The sequence below is a fragment of the Ranitomeya imitator genome, chromosome 1 (assembly GCF_032444005.1).
Source record: "Ranitomeya imitator isolate aRanImi1 chromosome 1, aRanImi1.pri, whole genome shotgun sequence".
Taxonomy (NCBI): Eukaryota; Metazoa; Chordata; class Amphibia; order Anura; family Dendrobatidae; genus Ranitomeya; species Ranitomeya imitator.
This window is the reverse complement of record NC_091282.1, coordinates 834,588,012-834,614,717: the sequence shown is the minus strand read 5'-3', so window position 1 is coordinate 834,614,717 and position 26,706 is coordinate 834,588,012. Positions and strand designations below refer to the sequence as shown.

Here is a 26,706-nt window from a genome sequence, read left to right as displayed (position 1 = left end):
TGGTTTCCTGTCCTTGATGGGAGACCTACGGACTTACCAGTCAACGTTGGAATTCCGGGGCCAACCAGTCCGACTCAGGCAGCTGGGGTCCCTCTGCCTCGGCTGGGGTGGTGACCCGAAGCACCACCGCTGGGGGCTAGTGGGCCTCTAGGGTGAGTGGGGGAGGTGACAAGGAGTTCGCAGTCACCTCCCCAGGTAAGATGCAGCAGCGGCAACATCCAGGGGGGTCCCTCTGTGGTTGCGGGAGGTGCGGCGCGGCCCTCCCCTAGCACGCGTCAGCCTGCACACTGCACTGCCATCGGGCATGCAGAGCCGCGCGGTAGGGTCTGCATAGGACGGGGGTGCCGGTCAGCAGCGCCATATCTGCGCTCCGGGCGGCCATCTTGAGAGTCCGGCGCATGCCCGGAGTTGCGCTGGTCTCGCGAGACGCTGGGGCTTGGATCTGCGCAGGCGCCGCTGAAACCCAACTGCGCAGGCGTCGGTGTTCGGCACTCCTCGCCGTTGTCTGGACGCCACTGCGCAGGCGACGCCGATCTGACGCTTGGGAGTTCCAAAAGGCGCCGCAGAAGCGTCTGCGTAGGCGCCGGCGTTCAACGCTCCTCGCCGTCGGCTGAGCGCTACTGCGCAGGCGCCGGGAAAAAAAAAAAAAGCGGCGGGAGCTTTAAAAGGGAGAATTTACTTCCTCCCAGTGGCTCTGCAGTATATCGGCAAGAGCCTTAGGAGCTACTAGTTGTCGCAGCATCAGCGCAGCACGCGTTATTGGCAGTGACAGCAGACCAGCAGCAGTATGAGCGACCCGGCATCTCCCTTGCCTGAATCACCTCCACCTATAGCATCGCAGCAGCAAAAGAGGCGACAGCAGAAAGGTCACCAGGACACCAGCAAAGAACGCCAAAGGTCTCAACACAGCAAGGAGTCCAGCACGGCGTCGGGGAAAAAGCCAGAGGCAGAGAATCCCCAACCTGTATTTATGGGTCCTGGAGGTGGTAAGTTGATCTTCGTAAGATTAGGTAAAACAAAGCACAAAATCTGTGCCATCTGTAAAGAGGATCTTCCACCCGCATGGGAGAAGCAGCTATGTAATTCCTGCATACAGCAGACTGTATCCGAAAGCCTGCCCGGGTTTGCAACAGATCTTAAAAACCTGATTAAAGAACAGGTGGAAGACACCTTTAGATCCCTTAAAAGGGGAAAAAAACGGAGAAGGACCAGACACAGGTCCCCGTCCCCAGTCTCTAAATCTGACAGCGATAGTGCGAGTTCAGTATCCTCCTCCTCCTCATCCTCCTCATCTTCATCATCCACTTCTTCCTCAGGAGGTCACAATTGTTTCCCGCTAGAGGACACCGATGGCCTCACAAAGGCAATGAGGAGTACTATGGGATTAGTAGACTCCCACCCTAAAAAGTCAGCACAAGACATCATGTTTGGGGGCTTAGAACAAAAAAAGAGAAGAGCTTTCCCGCTTAATGAAGCAATTGCAGCGTTCATTAAGAAGGAATGGAAAAAACCCATGAAAAAGACTCTCCTAACTCCAAAAAGGAAATACCCCTTCGAGGATGAATCCTGCTCTTTTTGGGAAAAAGCCCCCAAATTAGATGTAGCAATAGCTAAAGCATCAAAGAAATTCGCTCTCCCGTTTGAGAACATGGGGGTCCTAAAAGACCCTATGGACAAGAAGGCGGACGCCTTCCTCAACGGCTCTTGGGAGTCAGCGGGAGGAGGCCTGAAACCGGCAGTGGCAGCAGCTTGCACATCCCGCTCCCTAATGATCTGGTTAAATCAACTAGAGGGTCAATTAAAGGGGAAAACTTCCCGAGACTCGATGCTGAAGACATTACCTGTAATAAGGGGAGCTGCGGCTTTTCTGGCTGACGCCTCGGCAGACTCCATCAGATTAGCTGCCAGGTCAGCAGTGTTTGCCAATGCGGCCAGGCGTGCCCTCTGGCTTAAAGGGAACCTGTCACCCCGTTTTTTGAGATTGAGCTATAAATACTGTTAAATAGGGCCTGCGCTGTGTGTTCCTATAGTGTATGTAGTGTACCCCGATTCCCCATGTATGCTGAGAAATAACTTACCAAAGTCGCCGTTTTCGCCTGTCAATCAGGCTGGTCAGGTCGGGAGGGCGTGGTGACATCGCTGGTTCTTCCTCAGCTTTACGTTGGTGGCGTAGTGGCGAAGACACAGCGCGCGATCTGCGCTGTCATCCCTTTCGTCGGTGGGGGCGGCCATCTTCCTGGGGCCGCGCGTGCGCAGATCGAGTGCTCTGCTGCACGGGGCTTCAGGAAAATGGCCGCGGGATGCCGCGCGTGCGCATTAGAGATTGCGGCGGCCATTTTCCCAAAGCCGAGTTTGCATCTCGGCTTTGGGAAAATGGCCGCCGCGATCTCTAATGCGCACGCGCGGCATCCCGCGGCCATTTTCCTGAAGCCCCGTGCAGCAGAGCACTCGATCTGCGCACGCGCGGCCCCAGAAAGATGGCCGCCCCCACCGACGAAAGGGATGACAGCGCAGATCGCGCGCTGTGTCTTCACCACTACGCCACCAACGTAAAGCTGAGGAAGAACAAGCGATGTCACCACGCCCTCCCGACCTGACCAGCCTGATTGACAGGCGAAAACGGCGACTTTGGTAAGTTATTTCTCAGCATACATGGGGAATCGGGGTACACTACATACACTATAGGAACACACAGCGCAGGCCCTATTTAACAGTATTTATAGCTCAATCTCAAAAAACGGGGTGACAGGTTCCCTTTAAGAATTGGCCTGGCGATCTGCAAACAAAAACAAAACTGTGTACTATCCCCTGCGAAGGAGAGTTTTTGTTCGGTTCCACATTAGACGACATCTTGGAAAAAGCAGGGGACAAGAAAAAGTCCTTTCCCTCTCTAGGTCTCCCCTCTTACCGGAAGCCCTTTCGGAACAAGAGGTTTTTCCGCAAGAACCCTGGGAGAGGCCAGGGAAAGTGGGAGGATAAGAGGAACAAAAACAAGGGGTTCATCTTTAACAAAAACCCCAGCGATAACAAGAAACCTTCTCAATGAAGGTTCGCCCCAGGTGGGAGGGAGATTATCTCTCTTTCTCCCAGCCTGGAAAAAGATTACCTCCAGTCAATGGATTCTGAACATTATAGAATCAGGTCTGAGGCTGACATTCAAAAGATGCCCCCGTCCCTCTTTTATGATGACATCTATAAGCTCTTCGGCAGAAGAACAGCTGGCACTGGAAAACGAGGTCATCGGGTTAGTAAAAAAGGGAGTACTCCTGGAGGTTCCCCCATAAGAAAGAGGGCAAGGGTACTATTCCCCTCTATACCTGAGGAAGAAACCAGACGGTTCCTTCAGGACTATTATAAATCTAAAAAAACTAAACGATTACCTGGAGGTTCAAGCATTCAAGATGGAAACAATAAAATCATCTATCAAGATGTTGTTTCCCCAATGCTTCATGGTGGTCCTGGACCTAAAGGACGCATATTATCACGTCCCAATACACAAGGATCACCAGAGATTCCTCAGGATGGCAGTTCACATCAGGGGAGTCCTAAATCACTTCCAATTTTCAGCTCTACCATTTGGTCTTGCCATAGCCCCGAGGGTTTTCACAAAGCTGATAGCAGAGGTAATGGCTCACCTCAGGGAAGAAAATACCCTAATCGTTCCATATCTGGACGATTTCTTGGTGATAGGCTCCTCCCCGCAACATTGCGAGGATCAACTGGCAATAGTGATGCATTCTTTAAAGGAATTGGGTTGGCTAATAAACATAGGAAAATCCAGACTAATGCCTTCTCGGGTCCAGGAGTACCTGGGTCTCACTCTAGACTCCAAAAAGATGGAATGTTGGCTCCCGGAGAACAAGATACAAAAACTAAAAAGTTTAGTATCGAGAACCCAATCTCTCCCCTCCATAACACTCCGTCAGGCCATGTCCCTCTTAGGCTCCATGACCTCTTGCATCCCCGCAGTCCAGTGGGCCCAATTACATTCAAGAGATCTTCAATGGCAGATATTATCAGAGTAAATCCATCTAGGAGGGCATTTAGACGGGCAGTTAACTCTATCTCCTCGCACCAATCACTCTCTGACATGGTGGAAATCGCAGGAAAATCTTTCCCAGGGAGTCCCGTGGTTAATTCAGATCTCGAAAGTCCTGACTACGGACGCAAGCCCTTCAGGGTGGGGGGCTCATCTGGGCGACCTAGTAACCCAGGGCATTTGGTCTCCATCTACAGTAAACAAATCCTCCAACATGAAGGAGCTCCTTGCAGTAAAATATGCCCTTCAGGAATTCTTGGGGGTCCTTCACTCTCACCATGTAGTCAGTAATGTCGGACAATCGGGTGGTAGTATCTTACCTAAATCACCAGGGGGGTACCCGTTCCAAAAATCTAATGGAAGTGACCAAATCAATCCTGCAAATAGCCGAGAGCAATCTCTTATCCCTAACAAGCCTACACATAAGGGGAGTAGACAACTACAAAGCAGACTTCCTCAGCCGGTCCAGTCTAAAACAGGGGGAATGGGAACTAAATCAGGTGATATTCACCCAGATCACAGAAAGATGGGGTGTTCCCAAAATAGATCTTTGCGAGTCATCTAAACAAAAAAGTAACCTCCTTCTGCTCCCTATCTCCCCTGGGGAACCCAGTAGCTGTGGACGCTTTCCTGATATCTTGGGGTCACCATCTGGTCTATGCCTTCCCTCCTCTTATTCTGATTCCAGCAGTGCTGAGGAAGATTCGGGAGGACGGGGCGCTGGTCATCTTAATTGCCCCGTTCTGGCCGAAGAGACCTTGGTTCTCATGGATGAGGAAGATGTCAATATCCGACCCTTGGGTATTGCCAGACCACCAGGATCTATTGTCGCAGGGCCCAGTCTGTCATCCTCGAGTCAAGAACTTGCACTTGACACCTTGGCTTTTGAAAGGAAATTATTAGAAAGCAGGTGGTTCTCTCCAGGGTTAATCTCAACTCTGTTACAAAGTAGGAAGCCGGTTACAACAAAACAATACGGCAAAGTATGGAAAAAATTTCTGTCTTCAGGTGAAAAAATAGGGAAAGACATTCCCCTTGCTTCCATACTAGAATTCCTACAAAATGGGTTGGAGATGGGTTTAGCCACTAGCACCCTAAAAGTTCATGTGGCGGCATTGGGAGCCCTATTTAACTTTTACTTTGCTTCAAATAGGTGGGTCTCTAGATTCATCAGGGCGGCAGGAAGATCAAGGCCTCTTCCAGTAAAAGTTGTTCCTCAATGGGACTTAAACTTGGTCCTTAAAGGCCTGACTAGTCCGCCATTCGAACCATTACACGAATCTACAATAAAAAACCTATCTCTCAAAACAGCTTTATTAGTCGCCCTTACTTCTGCCCGTAGGGTTAGCGATTTACAGGCTCTCTCAGTTAACCCTCCTTACACACAATTTCTAGAGGATAGGGTCATTTTAAAAACAGACCCAGCATATCTCCCGAAAGTGGCTTCAAAATTTCACAGGTCTCAAGAGATATCTCTCCCCTCCTTCTGTCCCAATCCTAAAAATAAGGAGGAACAAACACTACATACACTAGATGTAAGAAGATGTCTCTTACATTACCTAGAAGTCACTAGAGAGAGTAGGGAGGCTTCCTCTCTGTGTGTTTCCAGGGTCCCCGGAAGGGGAAAAAAGCATCTAAAGCCACCATAGCAAGATGGATCACGGACGCCATCAGTCTCTCATACTCGGCAAGTGGGATGTCCGTTCCCGGGGAGGTTAAGGCTCACTCAACAAGGGCAGTAGCGACTTCCTGGGCGGAGAAGGCTGGAGCTTCCATTGACCAGATATGTAGAGCTGCTACCTGGTCCTCACCATCCACATTCTATAGGCACTATAGATTGGACCTAATCTCCTCTTCAGACGTTACTTTTGGTAAAAGGGTTCTGGAGGCGGTGGTCCCTCCCTGAATGTACTATCTATGCAATTCTCTCCGTGGTGCCGTCATGGGCGATCAGAGAAAAACATAGTTCTTACCGATAACGGTATTTCTCTGAGCCCATGACGGCACCCGCACATTCCCTCCCTTCACTTGTGGGTGCTCACATCAAAATAGTGCCATAGTCTACTCATAGTTTTAAAGTCACGTGGTATCTAGTTATGATAAACAGTTAAAATTAACAAATGTTTAGTAGTCTCCCATCGTTCTCTATGTAAAACAACTGATGCAGGAGAGTGGTACCGCCTTTTTATCCGTAGGTTTCCTGTCCTTGGTGGGCGGATCCCCTCTATCCGTGGTGCCGTCATGGGCTCAGAGAAATACCGTTATCGGTAAGAACTATATTTTTCGTCGCTGGATCACCCGCTGACATCGCTGAATCGGCGTGTGTGACGCCGATTCAGCAATGTCTTCACTTGTAACCAGGTTAAACATTGGGTTACTAATCGCAGGGCTGCGCTTAGTAACCCGATGTTTTCCCTGGTTACCATTGTAAACAGGGTGGATAAAAATCAATGTTTTTTTTTTTTTTTTAAATAAAAAAAATCGGATTTTTTTTTATTTAAATCGAATTTTTTTTTATTTAAATCGAATTTTGTTCAATAAACTGCTTTTTGAGGAAAATATTTTACCTGGTTCTTCCATCATGAGATAAAGCTGAGTTGTTTAACTCAGTAGAATAAAGGCTGTATATGTGTAACATTCACAATGCTCAGTAACTCAGTAGAATAAAGGCTGTATGTGTAACATTCACAATGCCATGCTCTTCCAGAGGTTTCTGTAGGATTAGTGGGCAGTTTCTCTCCTATATTATCAGACACTCGCTTTACTTACGCAGTTCTCAAAACTGAATTTGACTCCGCAGAGGTCCCAGCCTCTTCTTCACGGCAAATATGTTACAACATGAACAGAGCTGAGAAAAAGACCTTAATCCTATTGTTCTACCAACCTATGAATACAGAATCAACCCCTTCAGTGCCAAGTCCAAGAAGTTAGACAATATGTTTCTGATTGTTTGGAGTGGAATAGATCTGCACAACACAAGAAGAATGTGAATCTAAGTGTGAGGAGGAGGAAGGGCAAGCAGACAAGAAAATGAAAGTGAAACTTTGAGCACAATACTGCAGCATAGCCACAGACAGACAAGTCTGGATCTGTTTGTGTTTACCATCTGAGGTTTATTACATTATTTCCTTATAATGGCAGCAGGCCGTAAAAGAGACCCAGTTTGGGAATATTTTAATGAAGCTCCTTCGCCTATCTGTAAGGCAGGCATGCATGCAAAATGCAAACGATACAGCAAAGAGATGCAAGGCCTGGTGGTGCGAATGAGTTAACAACATGAGAAGTGCGGTGATGAAGATGACCAAAGAAACACTTCTGAACAGGCAGGATCTTCAGGTTGGTAAACATTTTTATTGAATCCTATTTCTAAAGACTGAACTGTCATGTGTGAGAAAAATTATATTTCTTATTATTACTGCATGTTACTGTCATTTGGTACAGTTATGAAGAAAAACAAATATTCCTTTTTGGGGCAGGGGCAGTGATGTGTTGTGTACAATAAGCAGAAATTGTATAAACAATAAAATAACAGCATTGACTTTTTTTGTTTAGGGGAATTCATGGATTCTGGAAACTATCCACCTCCAAGATCACCATCATCCTGTTCTACAGTTTCAGAGTTATCCATCCAGGTTAGTGCTTCATTAGCAGCAGCAGCAGCATCAGACACCCACAGCCACATATCACCATCACCCAAAAGGAAGAAAAAACCTTTACCTCCTGGAACCACCATAGATAGGTTTGTGATAAGAACTAGCAGATTAGAAAAAGAGTTGATTGATGAAAAAATTACCCAGTTTATTTATGCAACGAACTCTTCTTTCCGTCTGACTGAGAACCCACATTTCATTAATATGGTTCAGTCACTGAGACCAGGATACAGTCCACCCAGCAGAGCTGATGTTGCAGGGAAACTGCTGGATCAAGTGTATGACAGAGAAATGGAGCAATGTGCAACAGCTCTGGAGGGTAAAATTGTTAACCTAAGTATTGATGGGTGGAGTAATGTCCACAATGATCCTATTGTATGTGCTGGTATAACAACAGAAGAAGGTAAAGTCTTCCTTGCACAAACAACTGATACGTCAGGAAATGCACACACAGCAGAATACTTACAAGAAGTGGCAGTAAAACCTATAAAGACATGTGAACAAAAATTCAAATGTCTAGTATGCAGTTTGGTCACTGACAATGCTGCAAACGTATCCAAGATGAGAAGAGATTTAGAAGAGCAGGGAGGGAATACAAAGCTGCTAATAACATATGGTTGCAGTGCTCATTTGCTGCACCTCTTAGCCAAAGACTTAAGTGTTCCAGAAATAAAGGCTAATGTTGTTGAAATTGCTAAATACTTCCGTAATAATCATTTTGCTGCAGCAGCTCTGAAAAGGATGGGTGGAACCAAGCTAACGCTCCCACAAGATGTTAGATGGAACTCTGTGGTGGACTGTTTTGAGCAGTATATCAAAAACTGGCCTATTCTGATGACACTTTGTGAAGAAAATCGAGATAAAATAGATGGCACTGTCACGGCCAAAATTCTCAACATTGGGCTTAAGAGAAATGTTGAACATATGCTGAGCTTCCTGAAACCCATCTCTCAAGCTTTAAACAAAATACAGAAAAGTAGCTGTTTTATTGCGGATGCTGTTGAAATTTGGAAGGAACTGAGTGAACACTTAAAAACAGAACTACACATGGACAGAATTAAATTACAAGCAGTAAACAAACGAATGGGACAAGCACTGACTCCAGCTCATTTTTTGGCAAATATTGTCAATATCCAATATCGGGGTCAAAACCTATGTGCTGAGGAAGAGGAGTTAGCTGTGACATGGGTATCCAGCAATCATCCATCTTTAATGCCAACTATAATAAACTTCAGAGCTAAGGGGGAACCATTCAAGAAATATATGTTTGCTGAAGATATTTTAAGGAAGGTCACACCAGTAAACTGGTGGAAGTCACTTAAGCGCTTGGATTTAGAGACTGTTCAAGTAATGATTTCACTTTTAACAGCAGTAGCTTCTTCTGCAGGCGTTGAAAGAATATTCTCTTCTTTTGGACTCATTCATTCTAAATTGAGAAATCGGTTGTGACCCAATAAAGCAGGAAAGCTTGTTTTTCTTTTCCAGATTATGAATAGGAACAAAGAAGAAGATGATGATGAAGATGACGACAAGTGAGCTACAGAGGACAGCAGGGACAGTAGTATTTAAGTTTTTCATGTGTCGGCTGGGCTGACAGTCTAAGTTTCTTTTCTTATAATATATATATTTTGTTTAGCCAAATTAGTTAACAAACATGGATGTTTGTTTAAGCAAATAACTTATGCTGTAATGTTGTTATTGTTTCAGTTGAATAAATCTATTTAGATTGTTATTAAGGTCAGGATTATTTTTCTCCTTCCTAAGTACAACAGAACAGTGGTGTCCAAATATGAATGATTAACCCATTAAACTGGGGAGAAAAAAGTAATATAAAAAGTGATTCTAAAAATCTTCATCTACTTGCATGTTAAAGTAGCAAGAACTAGTTTAGGTAGAAACTTTGATTTAAATCACTGATTTAAATCAAGCCTTACTGACTAGTGATTTAAATCGTGATTTAAATCAGTTAGATTTAAATCAAATCCACGCTGATTGTAAATGTTAAAAAAAAAGAAACACTACATACTTACATTCCGGTGTCTGTCGCGTCCCCTCGCCGTCAGCTTCCCCCACTGTGTCAGCGCCGGCCGGCCGTAAAGCAAAGCACAGCGGTGACGTCACCGCTCTGCTTTACGGCCGGCGCTTACACCGTGCAGGGAAGGTGACGGCGAGGGACGCGACAGACACCGGAATGTAAGTATGTAGTGTTTTTTTTTTTTGTTTTTTTTTTACATTTACAATGGTAACCAGGGTAAACATCGGGTTACTAAGCGCGGCCCTGCGCTTAGTAACCCGATGTTTACCCTGGTTACCAGGGGACTTTGGCATCGTTGGTCGCTGGAGAGCTGTCTGTGTGACAGCTCTCCAGCGACCACACAACGACGAAACAGCGACGCTGCAGCGATCGGCATCGTTGCCTATATCGCTGCAGCGTCGCTTAATGTGACGGTACCTTAAGACTCGGGTGTTCATGTAAAGCTGCATGAACCAGTTAACTGCTTAAGTATGTCGCAGTACAGACACAGAGGGCTAATAACTGCATAAAGTGTATGAGAACATGATGCGAGTAACCTGATTGTTTTTTTTTTTTTGAATGGGCCACACAGGGAGTTGGGTTAATGCGTTGATGTGGTAGGCCAATCTGAACAAATGAGTTTTTAGGGCACGCTTAAAACTGTAGGGATTAATCGTATTAACCTAGGTAGTGCATTCCAAAGAATCGGCGCAGCACGTGTAAAGTCTTGGGAGACGGGAATGGGAGGTTCTGATTATTGAGGATGCTAACCTGAGGTCATTAGCGGAGTGGAGGGCACAGGTATGGTGGTAGACTGAGACCAGAGAGGATATGTAGGGTGGTGCTGAGCCATGGAGTGCTTTGTGGATGAGGATAATAGTTTTGTACTGGATTCTGGAGTGGATGGGTAACCAGTGTAATGACTGGCACAGGGTAGAGGCATCGGTGTAACGGTTGGTGAGGAATATGATCCTGGCTGCAGCATTCAGGACAGATTGGAGCGGGGAGAGTTTGGTAAGAGGGAGGCCAATTAGTAGAAAGTTACAATAGTCCAGATGAGAATGAATAAGTGAAACAGTAAGAGTTTTTGCAGAGTCGAAAGTAAGAAAAGGGCGAATTCTAGAAATGTTTTTGAGATGCAGATAAGAAGAGCGAGCCAGTGATCGCATGTGAGGGGTGAATGAAAGCTCGGAATCAAGGATGACCCCAAGGCAGCGGGCATGTTGCTTTAGAGTAATGGTGGAACCACACACAGAGATAGCAATGTCAGGCAAAGGTAGATTAGTAGAGGGAGAGAACACGAGTTCAGTTTTTGACAGGTTTAGTTTCAGATAGAGGGAGGACATGATGTTAGAGACAGCTGTAAGACAATCACTGGTGTTTACTAAAAAGGTCGGCGTGATAACAGGAGAAGTTATTTCTTCAATCTGTCAATTTCTCAATCTGTACAGCACATCTATGAGACATACAGGCAAGACTTGTTTAACTATTCAGTTACCTCTGTGCCCATAGTAATAGCTCAAAATCGTCCAGGTGGTGACAGATTTCTTTTAATGGATGGAAAAGAATGAGGCAGAAAATCTGCATCATCAAAAACTCTGTGCTGCCAGGTTCTTTTTGATGATGCAATTTTGTAAAGTAAAGACATGGCTGTATTGGTGCTGTAATACTGATTACATTGATACCTTTGGTGATGAAATCAGCTTTTTTTTTTTTTTTTTTTGTTCTTTTAAATCAGCATTTCCAGTTTTCTGCTAGTTAGATTTTGGTGCACAGGGGTCGGACTGTGCACTGGGTCTTTCTCCTGGTCTATGATTCCCCAGCCCCTCCAGTCAGGGCCGGCTCCAGGTTTTTCTTGGCCCCGGGCGAAAAAGTCTTTGGGCCCCTTTAACACATACCACAATTCATGATGCACAGAGACTGCAAATGCCAAAGATTTCACTCAGAAATCGGACAGAATGTTTCTCCATACAGTATTATGAGGCCCATATATTGCTCCATACAGAATAAGCAGCCCCATATATTGCCCCCATACAGTGTAATCAGCTCCATACAGTTTGAGCCCAATATAATGCTCCATGCAGTATGAGCCACATAAATTGCTCCACACAGAATGGGCCCCATATAATGCTCCAGTATATGATGAGCCCCATGTATTGCTCCATACAGTATAATGAGGCCCATATAATGTGCCATACAGTTTGAGGGGCCCATGGTAAAGGAATATAGGGGTGCATAAAGATATTGGGATGCGCACGTGCACAGGATTGGCGTATAGGGGTGCATATAGAGATATGGGGTGCACACAGACACAGGACAGGTGTACAGGGTTGCATTTCGATATATGGGAGTGCACACAAACACTTAGGACAGGCGTATAGGGGTACATATAGATATATGGGGGTGCACACAGACTCAGGACAGGCGTATAGGGGTGCATATAGATATATGGGGGTGCACATAGACATAGGACAGGCATATAGGGGTGTATATAGATATATGGGGGTGCACATAGACACATAGGACAGGCATATAGGTACAAATAGATATATGGGGTTGCGCACAGGCACATTGGACAGGCGTATAGGGGTACAAATAGATATATGGGGGTGCGCACAGGCACATAGGACAGGTGTATAGGGGTACAAATGGATATATGGGGCTGCACACAGACACATAGGACAGGCGTTTAGGGGTGCATATAGATATATGGGGGTGCACACACACAGGACAGGCATTGGGTGCAAATAGCTATATGGGGTGCACACAGACAGGCATTTAGGGGTACATAAAGATATATAGGGGTTCTCACTATACCATGTCTGCTCCCACTTACAAGATCACACACGATACAGGGGTGCAGATAATTGGGGGTCGCAGCACATATATGGCGCTGTTTGTGGTCACTATTTACAACAGCTATGAGTGGCAGCAGCGCAAGATAGTAAGTGCTGGGTGCAAATAGCGCCCTGTGATGGGTGCGGGCTTACCCAGTGCCAGGTGCAAAATGGGCAACAGAAGGGTGCTGAGCCCTGGGGCAGCTCAACACTCCCATGCTGACCCTGGTACCTCCGTCTGCTACACGTGCCGGAGTGCAGACCAGACGTCCCCGGAGCCCTGTGTTGCTGCAGGCGCACTCCTTGTAAGAAGCCGCCAGGTGAGAAGAGCGGTGGCGTCGGGTGTATGAGCCTGAGCTCTGCGGCTCCGTCCTCACTGCCTGCAGCAACCACAGCAGCCTGGCATCAACTGCTCCTCCAGTCCCTGCCAGGCCCTCTGCCATCTTACAGTGCGCTCAGTGCCCTCTATCCGTCATTCAGCCTCCGTCTCATGGAGCGCACAGTCAGTCTCGTGTCTGTGCTGTCTCATGGAGAGCTCAGAGCCCGATCTCAGGCAGTTTCATGAAGTGTCCACTGCGCACGCCGGTGTCCCTGACGGCGAGTTGGCCCCTCGCCTGCTCAGGGCCCTGGCACTTGCTCAGGTGCGCCAGGTGCTGACGCCGGCCCTGCCTCCAGTTCACTGTTCATTCACAGAATGGAGGCAGGTGGGGGGCTGGGGAATAGACGGAGGAGAAGACTCAGTGCACAGTCCGACCCCTGTGCACCGAAATCTAGCAGAAAACTTCAAATGGTGATGAAAGAAGAACCACAGAGTCTATTTCTTCACCAAACGTGTGAATGTAATTGGTATTACAGCCATGTCTTTACTTTACTTTCCAAACAGGCGCTGATAGGTTCTTTTTAAGTAACAGAACTGTAGATTGCGGTATTGAGTACTGTGAGATTACCAGGCAGCTGAGGCGGAGTGCTGTGCCTTTCTCCAGCTCGTCTCCTTTGTGCTTGGACTTTTGTCTCTCATCTGAGTTGCCACCTAAACGTATAAAGATAAACCTCTGATCTGAAAATAAAGTTTGCAATTTAAAACGGTCTTCCTTCTAAGATTAGAAAAGAAAAGATGGGTGACGTTAAAGAGATTATATTTCAAGAAATGGTCAACTGTAGCCTCCTTTTTCTTAATGTACTTCCCTACTGCCTCCTATACTCCAAAAGAAGAAAGTTATGTTTGGAATAAGTCAGATTGAGTCTCGAAACGGTACCAATATCAAGACTGACCTTCACTTACAAACAGAAATCAGGTGTGCAAAGGTGCTTGCTAAGAGTAGCCATCTCTACATAACTAACAAATAAAGCAGCACTCTAGCGCTACAGCATGAACACACAAAATATACGAAATGTGAATTGCATTACTTCTCTAGAAAATAGGAAAAATTGAGAACTTAGCCCATAAATAGGAAAAATTGAGAATTCTTGATCAATATATGGGCTAAGTATTCTCAATTTTTCCTATTTTCTAGAAAAGTAATGCAATTCACATTTCGTATATTTCATGGAGTCATGCTGTAGTGCTAGAGAGTGCTACTTTATTTTATTAGAAAGGATTCCTTACCTGAAGAGATTTTAGAAGCTGGGGACTGAAGGGGAATCTGCCATTAGTCGTTCTGCCCAATCCATGGGCAATGTGAATCAGACACACTGTGCGATTGCTGCCTTCTGGGGACTGTTACAGAATATACATGCTTTGTAAAGCTTTCCTCAGAAACCTTTTCCATAAACTTTCCTCATTCTAGTCATCCCAAACTTGGTCACTTGGTATCCTGCAATTGAGCGGCCAGTGTCCGATTCATACCGCCCGTGGTTTGGATATCATGAATCTGATGAACGTTTCGCTTTAAAGGGAGTCTATTATCACAGAACGACTGTTCAATCCAAATACAAGTACTTGGTGCACCCTTGATGTGGCCGAATATTTTTGCGCACTTTCCCCCCTTTGATTGACAGCTGTAGCTTCAAGGAGCCAGAGAAGAGTGGAGGTAGATGGAAAACAAGCAGGTGGTAAGGTGTATTTCAATGTTTGTCCACGGCAAGAGTTGACCAAGCGCTCTGCTTGGTTTAAACAGTCATTCTATGTTGATGGTCCCTTTAATTATGTCCATTGTTGTTCAGTAAGAGAAGTACTACAGTTCTTCAGAAAACATGAAAGAATTGCTTAGCTCAGTAAGAATCACTATGGATGTAGAAGTGATGTGCACCTTTGGAGTTAACCTAAAGGGAGTAATGGAGCTTAGTCTGAGCTGACTTAAGACCTAAAAGTGAAGTTGCGCTCTGTAGTGCGAAGGAATGCCTATCAGCCAACGACAAGGCGGTTTGCTGGGAACCTGTCTGGTGTGAACACCTCTTAGGCTAAAGCCTGAATTTATGGATGGGGAGAATCTTGCTGCAGTTAGAACCGCCACAGACTGTCCATATTTACATGCCTCAGCACTACAGAGTGCAACTTTATTTTTTTATGTTTAGAGATGGCTACTTTTTAGTTTGCACCTTTTCACACCAGTTTTCTGATTTGGATGTGCCAGTAAGTCTTTTGTTATTTGACTTAAGACAACTAATGAATGTGGAAGACAAAATATCAGATTTTTACCCGAGTGTCCGAAGAGATTTTTCCAAAGCATGAATCTTTTATAATCCATCAGGGAAGGACTCAAAATCAATTTTGTAACCAACCTCCAAGCAATGTTAGGAAGATCACCTCCATTCTCAAGCACAGTTCCCTAATCGCTGGCATTCAGAAACTCCTGGCCCTAGGCATTCTCTAAACCGGAATCTTGACATTACTCTTGTCTCTTATTTGTGAAAAAAACGGGGAACTTCCAGAATAATAAGTCTACAACCACGGAACCTGTTCTTTGTTCAAGACTGAGTACGTAAATGTCACAATTCCTCTGATAGGCAAGTACTTTGTCATGACCGCCATCATCCACTAGGATGCCTGCTTTCATATGCACATCCTTGCTATGTAAATTAAATTCCTGATTTTGCCATTTCTCCCAATCCTAGAAATGCTTTATCCTCTTGCCTTCAGGAATTTCATCAGCTTCAAGAATTTTTGCAAAAAAATGTCGGAACTAGAGGTATAAATTACCGTAGAAATGAAAGATCAGCGCCATCTCATTATGGGGCAATCTAATAGTAGTTCCATTCCTCCTCCTCTTCTACAAGATCTGAAGAAGACATGTGAGATCATAAGTTTTTGGATGACCAAATTATTCTTTGCTTAGATCAATCCTTTTGTGCCAAAGTTGTTCCACAGTTCTCAGGAGATTGTTCTGCCTTCTTTTTGCAAGAATCTTTTTTAGATGTGACATTGAATGAAAGGGTTAATTCTGCGCTGCCGGTAAATCAAGGATAAATAAGCGAGGTATCCAGGAATGTGGTCTAGTTGTCACTGTGTTTTGAAGTTACAAGCTTTATCAGGACTAAACCACACCATGGTTGTCCTGAAGGAGTCTGACTTTGAAACACGTTGACAGGCTAAATTCACACTAGGAGTTTTTGCAGCGTTTTTTTATTTATTTTTTTTATGCAAATTTTACAGGACCAGCCAAGTCTGAGATTTCAGAAATCTCATGCACGCACGCACGCACATGGTTTTTAATTACAATTTGGCAATGAATGCAACTGATCCTTAACTTAAGATGGCTAAAAATTTACTTTCAATAAACTATTTAATAAGATAAGATTGTCTGTTAGCATGTTTTTTTTACACAATTGATCATGTCACTTCTTTCAGTGTTTTTCACCCATTGAACTGAATGGATGGTAAAAAAAAACCACTGCAAAGACACAGGTATCAGGTCTTGCTGCGTATTTTGTGCCAAGACCTGATTCTATAGAATAGTACTAAGCATTAAACTTTAGCAGCATGCAGAAGAGACAAATCTAGCATGCCAAAACTGCAGCAACAAAGAACAAGGAAAACATGCTTTTTTTTCTTCTGCAGAACAGGTTTTTCTGCAGGAAAAAAAAAACGCTGAAAAAACTTCTAATGTGAACTTACCATTAACCAGTTTGGAATATCCTTTGGTTCCTGGATCCTTGGAAGTTCAGCAGCGCAGAGTAAACCCACTTTCCTGATATCTTGGTATGTTGAATCCTCGTGGATGCCTCAGCAGGTGATATTAGATGCCATATTTGGGTTGTGTCAACACATACGACCCTATCAGGTGAGCATGTAATACTTGGATAAGACCCTATTCCTTTGCTGCGTTCTTTTATAGCATTAGATCGGTGTGAAGTGACAGGTGGATGGAAGCACTGCGATTCTACCTTTTAGGATCCCTGGTGTAGCATTTGATTAGTGGCGCTGGTGCGATCTCAACATTGCGTTGTGACACAGATGACGTGGCGCCAGCCCAAGCAATGAAAAGTTACATCGGGGATCGTGGAAGGTAAGAGATTTGTACAAAAAGCAGGGTGTGATTAATTAGTTAAAAATCAACTTTTAATATATTCATTTAAAATAGTATACCATAGAATAGTATTAAAAAAATACATATATGACTCACAATATATCACATTCAAAACGGAATGCCAATTAAACCACAAACCTCAAACTGTTGAGGATCTTATGACACAAAATTCCCTTGGCAATTGAAGAGAACTATATGATTTCACATCAAATATCTTTCAGCAAACCAAAAAACAAATATACACTTTCCATATAGGATGCTGAGTAGAATGCAATAATACCTTTCAAATGGTTTCTGAATGGTGTGAAAAAAAGAGGGACAGTCTCGCCCTATTCTTTTCAAAGGTAAGACAATAGCCGTTTAAATCTGGTGCTATGTCTGGGGAGATGGCACATTCTCATCCATACAAATACCCCATCGTTATGTCACCAGTTCCCATAGAAACCCCAAATAGATAATATATACTTCCCTACGCGTTTCGTTTTCTTATACTCATCAGGGGAAGGTTCCTATATACCTCCATTCATGTGGGAGATTTGTCCAAAAAACGGGGTGCTGTGACAGGTGGATGGAAGCTCTGCGATTCTACCTTTCAAGGTCCCTGGTGTAGCATTTGATTAGTGGCGCTGGTGCGATCTCAACATTGTGTTGTGACACAGATGAAGTGGCGCCAGCCCAAGCAATGAAAAGTTACATCGGGGATCGTGGAAGGTAAGAGATTTGCAGCACTCCTGTCCGGCGGTCACAGAATACTGATTTGGCCGATGGACCAGTATCCTGTGAATTGATCTGCTCAACTCTACTTGTTTTGTTGGCATGTCCCCTTTTGGTGATGTTGATTTGAGGAAATAGAATTCTACGTATTGGTCATTCATTTTCTAGGCACCCTCCACCACAGCACGGATATTCCCTCTGTTTAGGATGTTTTCCGTGAGGTCAGATGCTTTAAGCATTCTTTCCGGTCTGCTTAAGGTACCGTCACACTAGACGATATCGCTAGCGATCCGTGATGTTGCAGCGTCCTCGCTAGCGATATCGTCCAGTGTGACAGGCAGCAGCGATCAGGCCCCTGCTGTGCTGTCGCTGGTCGGGGAAGAAAGTCCAGAACTTTATTTCGTCGCTGGACTCCCCGTAGACATCGCTGAATCGGCGTGTGTGACACCGATTCAGCGATGTCTTCGCTGGTAACCAGGGTAAACATCGGGTAACTAAGCGCAGGGCCGCGCTTAGTAACCCGATGTTTACCCTGGTTACCATCGTTAAAGTAAAAAAAACAACCGCTACATACTTACCTACCGCTGTCTGTCCTCGGCGCTCTGCTTCTCTGGTCTGACTGTGAGCACAGCGGCCGGAAAGCAGAGCGGTGACGTCACCGCTCTGCTTTCCGGCCGCTGTGCTCACAGCCAGACCAGAGAAGCAGAGCGCCGAGGACAGACAGCGGTAGGTAAGTATGTAGCGTTTGTATTTTTACTTTTAGGATGGTAACCAGGGTAAACATCGGGTTACTAAGCGCGGCCCTGCGCTTAGTAACCCGATGTTTACCCTGGTTACCGGGGACATCGGGATCGTTGGTCGCTGGAGAGCTGTCTGTGTGACAGCTCTCCAGCGACCAAACAGCGACGCTGCAGCGATCCGGATCGTTGTCGGTATCGCTGCAGCGTCGCTTAGTGTGACGGTACCTTTATTTAGAAATACAGTAAGGTGGGGAGAGTGTATGTAAACTGTTTAGCACATACTCCATTAAGACTGGCATTTTGTACACCAATCTTTAACGAGGGACGTGTAGGAATAAGGTGCGACAACTTCTAGAGGTGCAATGATTCAGCCCATCTTATCAGTGGCGTGTGTCTGTCGGCCGATATATTACTTCTGTCAGGGACATTTTTCTGGCACAAGAAACGCTGTCCCTTACCTTGAGTTTGACTGACAGATGTAGTCATGCCGTGTGCCTCCCCAAATTCTGGTAGAGCTCTTTGAAACTGGCGGGAAAATGCCAAAAATACTTCGGAAAGTAATCCGTTTCTTAATCGGTGTCATGTCATGAGCCATCAGAGCTCCAGTAGCCATAAGTTCTCTACTGCCTGCTCATAAGTCAGGGTCCATGAATACATTACCGTATGTGGTGGGTCCTCCATCCAGAACAGGTGAACGAAACGAAACTGGAACCTTTTTCTGCTGTTAAGCAGCCATGTAACGTGACAGGCTTAGGTTAGGCACCCAATGGAAATGGATTCATAATTCAGTTATCAAGCTGCACTTTTAGATGGTAGAAATGAATCTCAGAAATATTTCTTGCTTTTGTCAAATTACGGTACTTCATATGTACACATGAATTGACCACATTTATTCAAAAGGCTCCTCACTGCTTACCAAAGTGTCTACTCGTTATAAACTTCGAAAATGAAACCTCTCCTTTCATTAAAATGTTTATGAACCTATTGCTTGTAACATAGCTTCTGATGGAACAGTGTTGTACATTCTCAACTACTTTTTCATACACTTCTTTGGCACTTGTACAATGGCTTTCATTGTCAGTCCAATAGAAGTGAATGAAGCAGTGATGACCACTGGGACTTTGAGACCCCTATTCTTGGAATCATAACTTTGTTACTTTGTGGATGGGGAGTACATGTATTTCATGGGAAGCCCCCTTATAATATTCAGCAGATTATTCACATAATTTTGAATAAAACGGGGATATTAAAATCCAGGGGGATTTTTGTCTAAATCCAGGGGGATTATGGATACATAAACATTTCTAATAAAGCAAAAAAATGTAATTAAGTAGTAAAAAAAAATTCTCTTTGCATCTCAACATATTTCCACCTTTTTGATGAATAATAGATGTATTACAATTGTATTTCTCTCTGTGAGCATATTCTGCAGATCTGTACAGATTACCATTCATATCGGTCCTTGTCCCCAGAAGGGCTCACAGTCGTGCTCACATTTTCATTAGAAGCCAATTGATCTTTTACTATATTTTTTTGGAGTACCCGGGGGAAAATCCACACAAACACAAGAGCATGTTGCCCTTAGTTGGATTTAAATCCAGGAACCCAGTGCTGCAAGGCAATAGTGCTAACACGCATACACATTAACAAAAAACTACATTACTTTAATCCCCATAGTTACTCCCTTAGATTAGATATAAACGCTATTAAATTGATTTGTGGGTCAGTTTAAAAAATTCAAGGGTTGTGACCTAAACATTACAGGGGACATGGATGGGGAGAAAATACCAATCAGGCATTCTCTCCCGTTACAGGCCTCAGTTACAGAAGAACTGTGATACCAACACGCTCGCTGCCTGTGCTGGTGACAGCAGGTGAGTATTCCAGGTTTTGTTATTTTTACCCTAGTCATGTTAATGGTAATGTTCTTGTTTAGACTAGACCACCCATTTATCCAAATAAGTAACTTTGGCTGATCTCCATGTAGGAGGGGGTCCTCCCTCACTAAATTGTCTGCAAATTGGATGCCATCTTCATGGGAGATACTATTGATAGCAGAGACATCAAAACAAACATGTTGTGCCTACAGACTGAGAGACCCCAATACATTTGTGAATGGATTCCGTGTACGGCGCACCATGACCTTTTATACACCAAAGTGTTATAGCCAGCAGTTGCATTTTGATAGCCGCCGACCGTTTAATTTATTACTCTGTGAGGACTCACATGTAGCATTCACTACAAAACACTGCGGCGCATGCAATGGAAGGGTACGTTGGTCCAAAGGTACCATGGGAGGAGTTGGCGCACAATGGGTGACCGTCCCACAAAAGAAGGCTGCAGCAGTGTCTCCAGTGATATCTATGCCCCAGCCCAGTGTCTACAGTGAAGTCTATGCCCTAGCCCAGTGTCTCCAGTGAAGTCTATGCCCCAGCCCAGTGTCTCCAGAGTTGTCTATGCTCCCCGCCCTGTCACATGTCACATCAAAGAGAAGCAGCTCCAGCCATCACTTTAGGGGATATTTAATTATCAGTAAAAGTTTAACCAAATATATAGTACGATCATAATCAAGTTGGTACCGGGCCCCCGATATCAGGACCCCAAAGGTCGATATATCCAAATGGCCCTTTGCAGAAAAAAGGTTCCCCATCCTTGCCCTGTAGGTTGTAATTAGCAACAGGTATCTGCCGGAGATAGACAATATTTATTTGTGCTAGTTATTTTACTATGTGTATTTACCTGTCTGGACCACTGTTTCCAACACTGACTTATTACCGTAATCTCATTTTTACAATTCATGATCATGTTTTGTAATTGCATCATATGAATTTTGAGATGTCATAATTATATTGTAGTCTCTAGAGATGCTGCTGCCTATGCAACTCCATCTTTAGGGTATGTGCACATGTTCAGGATTTCTTGCAGAAATTTCCTGACAAACGGACATTTCTGCCAGAAATCCGCATGAGTTTTTTTGCGCGTTTTTTCCCACTGCATTAAATAGCGGGAAAAACGCAAAAAATCTGCAAAATTAATGAACATGCTGCTCTTTTTTAATGCGATGCGTTTTTTTCGCAGAAAAAACGCATCATGTGCGCAAAAATTGCAGAATGCATTCTAAATGATAGGATGCATATGTACTCGTTTTTTATGCATTTTTATCACGGAAAAACGTGAAAATCCTGAACGTGTGCACATACCCTTAATGTTTACTCGGTAAGCCATAATTGTACACATTTGTCTGCCCTTGAATTTGTAGGAGCTAGTATTGGAATTAGCCATGCAACTCGCTGCTTATTCCATTATGTCTCTTTGTAAATGGGTTTTCCACTGTATCGATGGCCTATTCTTAGGAAAAGCCAGCAGTAACAGACAGTGGGGGGCCAACACCCAATATCCTCACCAATCTGCTGCAGGTTAGAAGCTATAGCAGTGGCCATATTAATCCAATAAATAACCACTTGTATGTGAAATATATGTCATGCACCACTAAACATGAATCATCCAAAACATAAAAGTGCAGTACACAGACACAGTATTAAAATAATCTTTATTAATAATAATAATAATATAAAAAAATAATACAGTACATAATAAAGCTGATAATTATCAAACACACTACAATAGTATGATGGAGCACCTCAATATATATAAAATATGAAATATAGACCCTGTATTCACATAATACATTTATATTGCACTAAAAGGATTGATGAATACAAATAATAATAAAAAATGATAAAAAATTATACAAGTGTATAATGAAAAAATCTCTAATCACAAAAAAGTGAAAAATAATATATTTTAGTAAAAATTGCAAATAATGTGCAGTGTATATATATAATCAAAATTTGTGTGACGATAAAGCGAAATAAATAGCGCTAAATATACCCAATATGTTGCACTCGAAAAATATATAGAATAAATAATGCAAAAAATAAAACCACAAAATTATATAAAAGTGTGTAAAAACTAAGATAAAAAAAACGCTAAATATATCTCATATATTGCACTACCCAAACTACAAAATATATATATATATATGTGCACAATGGTGCTAAAAAGTGCTGAATAAATAACTATATATAACAAAGGCAAAGGACAAGGGGGTGTAACAAAATTGTATTCAATATAACAATCCCTGCATATAAATAAGATATACCACTATAAAGTGCACATGTGCAAATGCTAATAACAAGTACTGAGTCTCTATATTGCACAAAAACCACACTGGGCCACAAGACAAGTTGTGCAGCAAAAATAGGGCAACCGTAAACTTACTAAAGTAAAGTGCAAATAGTGTCTTACTAGGTCCGCTGCTGTAATAGCAGCATAAATAGAATAGAAACAAATTACTAACAGAGGCTCCACATACCTATAGGTGCTCAGTCCCTACGTACGTTTCGGCTAATGCCTTCTTCCGGGGGCAGTGGCCATATGTAGACTGCGATTAGTGCACCCCACCATCTGTTGTTGAAGACCTGTCCAATTGGTAGTTCATCATTATAGATGTAGTGGAAAACCACTTTAAGGCTACGGTCACGCGATCATTATTTCACATCAGTATTTGTAAGCCAAAACCAGGAGTGGGTGATAAATACCGAAGTGGTGCATATGTTTCTATTATACTTTTCCTCCGATTGTTCCACTCCTGGTTTTGGCTTACAAATACTGATGTAAAATACTAGTGTGACTATAGCCTAAAACCGAGAAATGATAAATTCTTCTGTATGTGTTCCAAGAGACCATACGTTTACCCCTTTCTTTTCCTTTTCACCAGTGTCTTCCTGTAAAGGAAACCAGTACCTCTTAGATGGCAGACTGCTTAATATCTCTAGCCCCTCTCCCCAAAATGAAGCAGACTAAAGCTGAATTGAGACGTCTGCAGACAGCAATGAACAGACTGGATGCAATCACCTGGATTGTGCCCCACTGCTGTCTGAATTAGACCTTACAGAAGTACTCCCGTCTATATTTTATTAAATGTGTGTATACGTGCATGTAATGTAGTACGAGTATAATAATATACTCCCCTACAAACCAGGTCAAAATTGTTGGTACCCTTCATTTAATGACTCAAAAACCCACAATGGTCACAGAAATAACTTGAATCTGACAAAAGTAATAATAAAAGATCTATGAAAATGAACAAATGACACAGACCTTGCTTTTCAACCATGCTTCCACAGAATAAAAAAAAAAATAAAACTCATGAAATAGGCCTGGACAGAAATAATTGTACCCCTGAAAATGTGACAACAGGAACATGTTAAATCAAGGTGTGTCCACTAACTAGCATCACATGTGTCTACAATCTTGAAACCAGTGAGTGGGCCTGTATATAGGGCTACAGATACTGTGCTGTTTGGTGACGTGTGTATCACACTCAACATGGACTAGAGGAAGCAAAGGAAAGAGTTGTCTCAGGAGATTAGAAAGAAAATTATAGACAAACATGTTACAGGTAAAAGTTGTAAGACCATCTCCAAGCAGAATGATGCTCCTGTGACTACAGTTGCACATATTTTTCATGGGACTGTAGCCAACCTCCCTGAACATGGCCGCAGTAGGAAAATTGATGACAAATCAAAGAGATGGATAATACGAATGGTAACAAAAGAACCCAGAAAAACTTCTAAATAGATTAAAGGTGAACTTCAAGCTCAAGGAACATCAGTGTCAGATCTCCCCATCCGTCGTTGTATGAGCCAAAATGGACTTCATGGTAGACGACCAAGGAGGACACCACTGTTGGGAAAAATATCATAAAAAAGCCATAATGGAATTTGCCAAACTGCATGTTGACAAGCCACAAATCTTCTGGGAGAATGTCTTATGGACAGAAGAGACAAAACTTGAACTTTTTGGAAAGGCACTATATTCACAGACCGAAAAATGAAGCATATCAAGAAAAGATCACTCCCTACTGTGAGACATAAAGGAGGCTCTGTTGTGTCCTGGGGCTGCTTTGCTGCATATGGCATAGGGAGTCTAGAATCTGTGCAGGGTGCAATGAAATCTCAAGACTATCAAGGCATTCTAGAGAGAAATGTGCTGCCCAGTGTCAGAAAGCTTGGTCTCAGTCGCAGGTCATGGGTCTTGCAACAGTATAATGACCCAAAACACTCAGCTAAAAACACCCAAGAATGGCTAAGAGGAAAACATTGGACTATTCTGAAGTGGCCTTCTATGAGCCCTGACCTAAATCATATTGAGCATCTTTGGATAGAGATGAAACATGCCGCCTGGAGAAGGCAACCTTCAAACACGAGACAACAGGAGCAGTTTGCTCTTAAGTAGTGGGTCAAAATACCTGTCGAGAGGTGCAGAAGTCTCATTGACAGTAACAGGAATCGTTTGATTGCAGCGATTTCTTCAAAAGGTTGTGCAACAAAATATTAAGGGTACCATCATTTCTCTAGTCACCTTCCACGACAACCACTTCGGAGGTTGTCTTCCCTGTTGTGAATTCTGTGGCTGAGTTCACTTCTGTGGTCACAAGTGGTATTGCAGTCTCTGGGCTTCCTCCCTCAGGTGTTTTGGTGAGCTCGTTGGCTGCCTTGCTATTTAGCTCCACCTGAGTCTGTCTTCCTTGCTCCTTGTCAATGTTCCAGTGTTGGATCTGAGCTACTGCATCTTTCCTTGGGCCTGCTGCTCTGCTAGATAAGTGCTTCTAGTTTGTTTTCTGTTTTTTTCTGTCCAGCTTGCTATTGTCTTTTGCTGGAAGCTCTGAGAAGCAGAGGGGTGCACCGCCGTGCTGTTAGTTCGGCACGGTGGGTCTTTTTGCCCCTTTGCGTGGTTTTCGTTTTAGGGTTTTTTGTAGACTGCATAGTTCTCTTTGCTATCCTCGCTCTGTCTAGAATATCGGGCCTCACTTTGCTGAATCTATTTCATTCCTACGTTTGTCTTTTCATCTTGCTAACAGTCATTATATGTGGGGGGCTGCCTATTCCTTTGGGGTATTTCTCTGAGGTAAGTCAGGCTTGTATTTCTATCTTCAGGCTAGGCAGCTCCTCAGGCAGTGCCGAGTTGCATAGGTAGTTGTTAGGCGCAATCCACTGCTGCTTATAGTTGTGTGAGGATAGATCAGGTACTGCAGTCTACAGAGATTCCACGTCTCAGAGCTCGTCCTATTGTTTTTGGTTATTGCCAGATCTCTGTATGTGCGCTGATTACTGCACGCTGTGTTGCCTGATTGCCAGCCATAACAGTACAAGGAGCCACACCAATGATTCCCAATAGAGGGAAAAAAGAAATCCTGACATCATTTTTTTTTCTTAGCTCTGTCTTCAGTCTTTTTTTTCCCCTAGACATTAGAGTGCTTCAGGACACAGCTGTGGACATGGATATTCAGGCTCTGTGCTCCTCAATGGATAATCTCGTTGTAAATGTACAAAAGATTCAAGATACTATTGATCAGAAATCGATGCTAGAACCAAGAATTCCGATTCCTGATTTGTTTTTTGGTGACAGAACTAAGTTCCTGAGCTTCAGAAATAATTGTAAGCTATTTTTGGCCTTGAAACCTCATTCTTCTGGTAATCCTATTCAACAGGTTTTGATTATTATTTCTTTTTTGCGCGGCGACCCACAGGACTGGGCGTTTTCTCTTGCACCAGGAGATTCTGCATTGAGTAATGTTGATGCATTTTTCCTGGCGCTCGGATTGCTTTACGATGAGCCTAATTCAGTCGATCAGGCTGAGAAAAATCTGCTGGCTTTATGCCAGGGTCAGGATGATGTAGAAGTATATTGTCAGAAATTTAGGAAATGGTCAGTACTCACTCTGTGGAATGAATCTGCACTAGCGGCTTTGTTCAGAAAGGGTCTCTCTGAAGCTCTTAAGGATGTAATGGTGGGATTTCCTATGCCTGCTGGTTTGAATGAGTCTATGTCCTTGGCCATTCAGATCGGTCGTCGCTTGCGCGAGCGTAAATCTGTGCACCATCTGGCGGTACTGCCTGAGAGTAAACCTGAGCCTATGCAGTGCGACAGGACTATGACTAAAGTAGAACGGCAAGAACACAGACGTCTGAACAGACTGTGTTTCTATTGTGGTGATTCTACTCATGCTATTTCTAATTGTCCTAAACGCACTAGGCGGTTCGATAGCTCTGCCGTTATTGGTACTGTACAGTCCAAATTCCTTTTGTCCATTACCTTAATGTGCTCTTTGTCATCGTATTCTGTCATGGCGTTTGTGGATTCAGGCGCTGCCCTGAATCTGATGGATTTGGATTATGCTA

At 43.8% G+C, this 26,706-nt stretch overlaps 1 protein-coding gene across 8 annotated transcripts in view; it reads left to right on the top strand.

Moving 5' to 3' along the window:
- The window catches only part of MBD3 (methyl-CpG binding domain protein 3), a 112,933-nt gene that overhangs the window by 20,111 nt on the left and 66,116 nt on the right, over positions 1-26,706 (top strand). For 4 of the 8 annotated variants that reach the window (XM_069740631.1, XM_069740628.1, XM_069740636.1 and 1 more), the window contains one exon: positions 20,275-20,334. The exons of the other annotated variants lie outside the window; for them this stretch is intronic. In XM_069740631.1, coding sequence (XP_069596732.1) covers positions 20,275-20,334 — 60 coding nt within the window. The remainder of the gene's footprint in view (positions 1-20,274; positions 20,335-26,706) is intronic. 8 annotated transcript variants of the gene reach the window in all.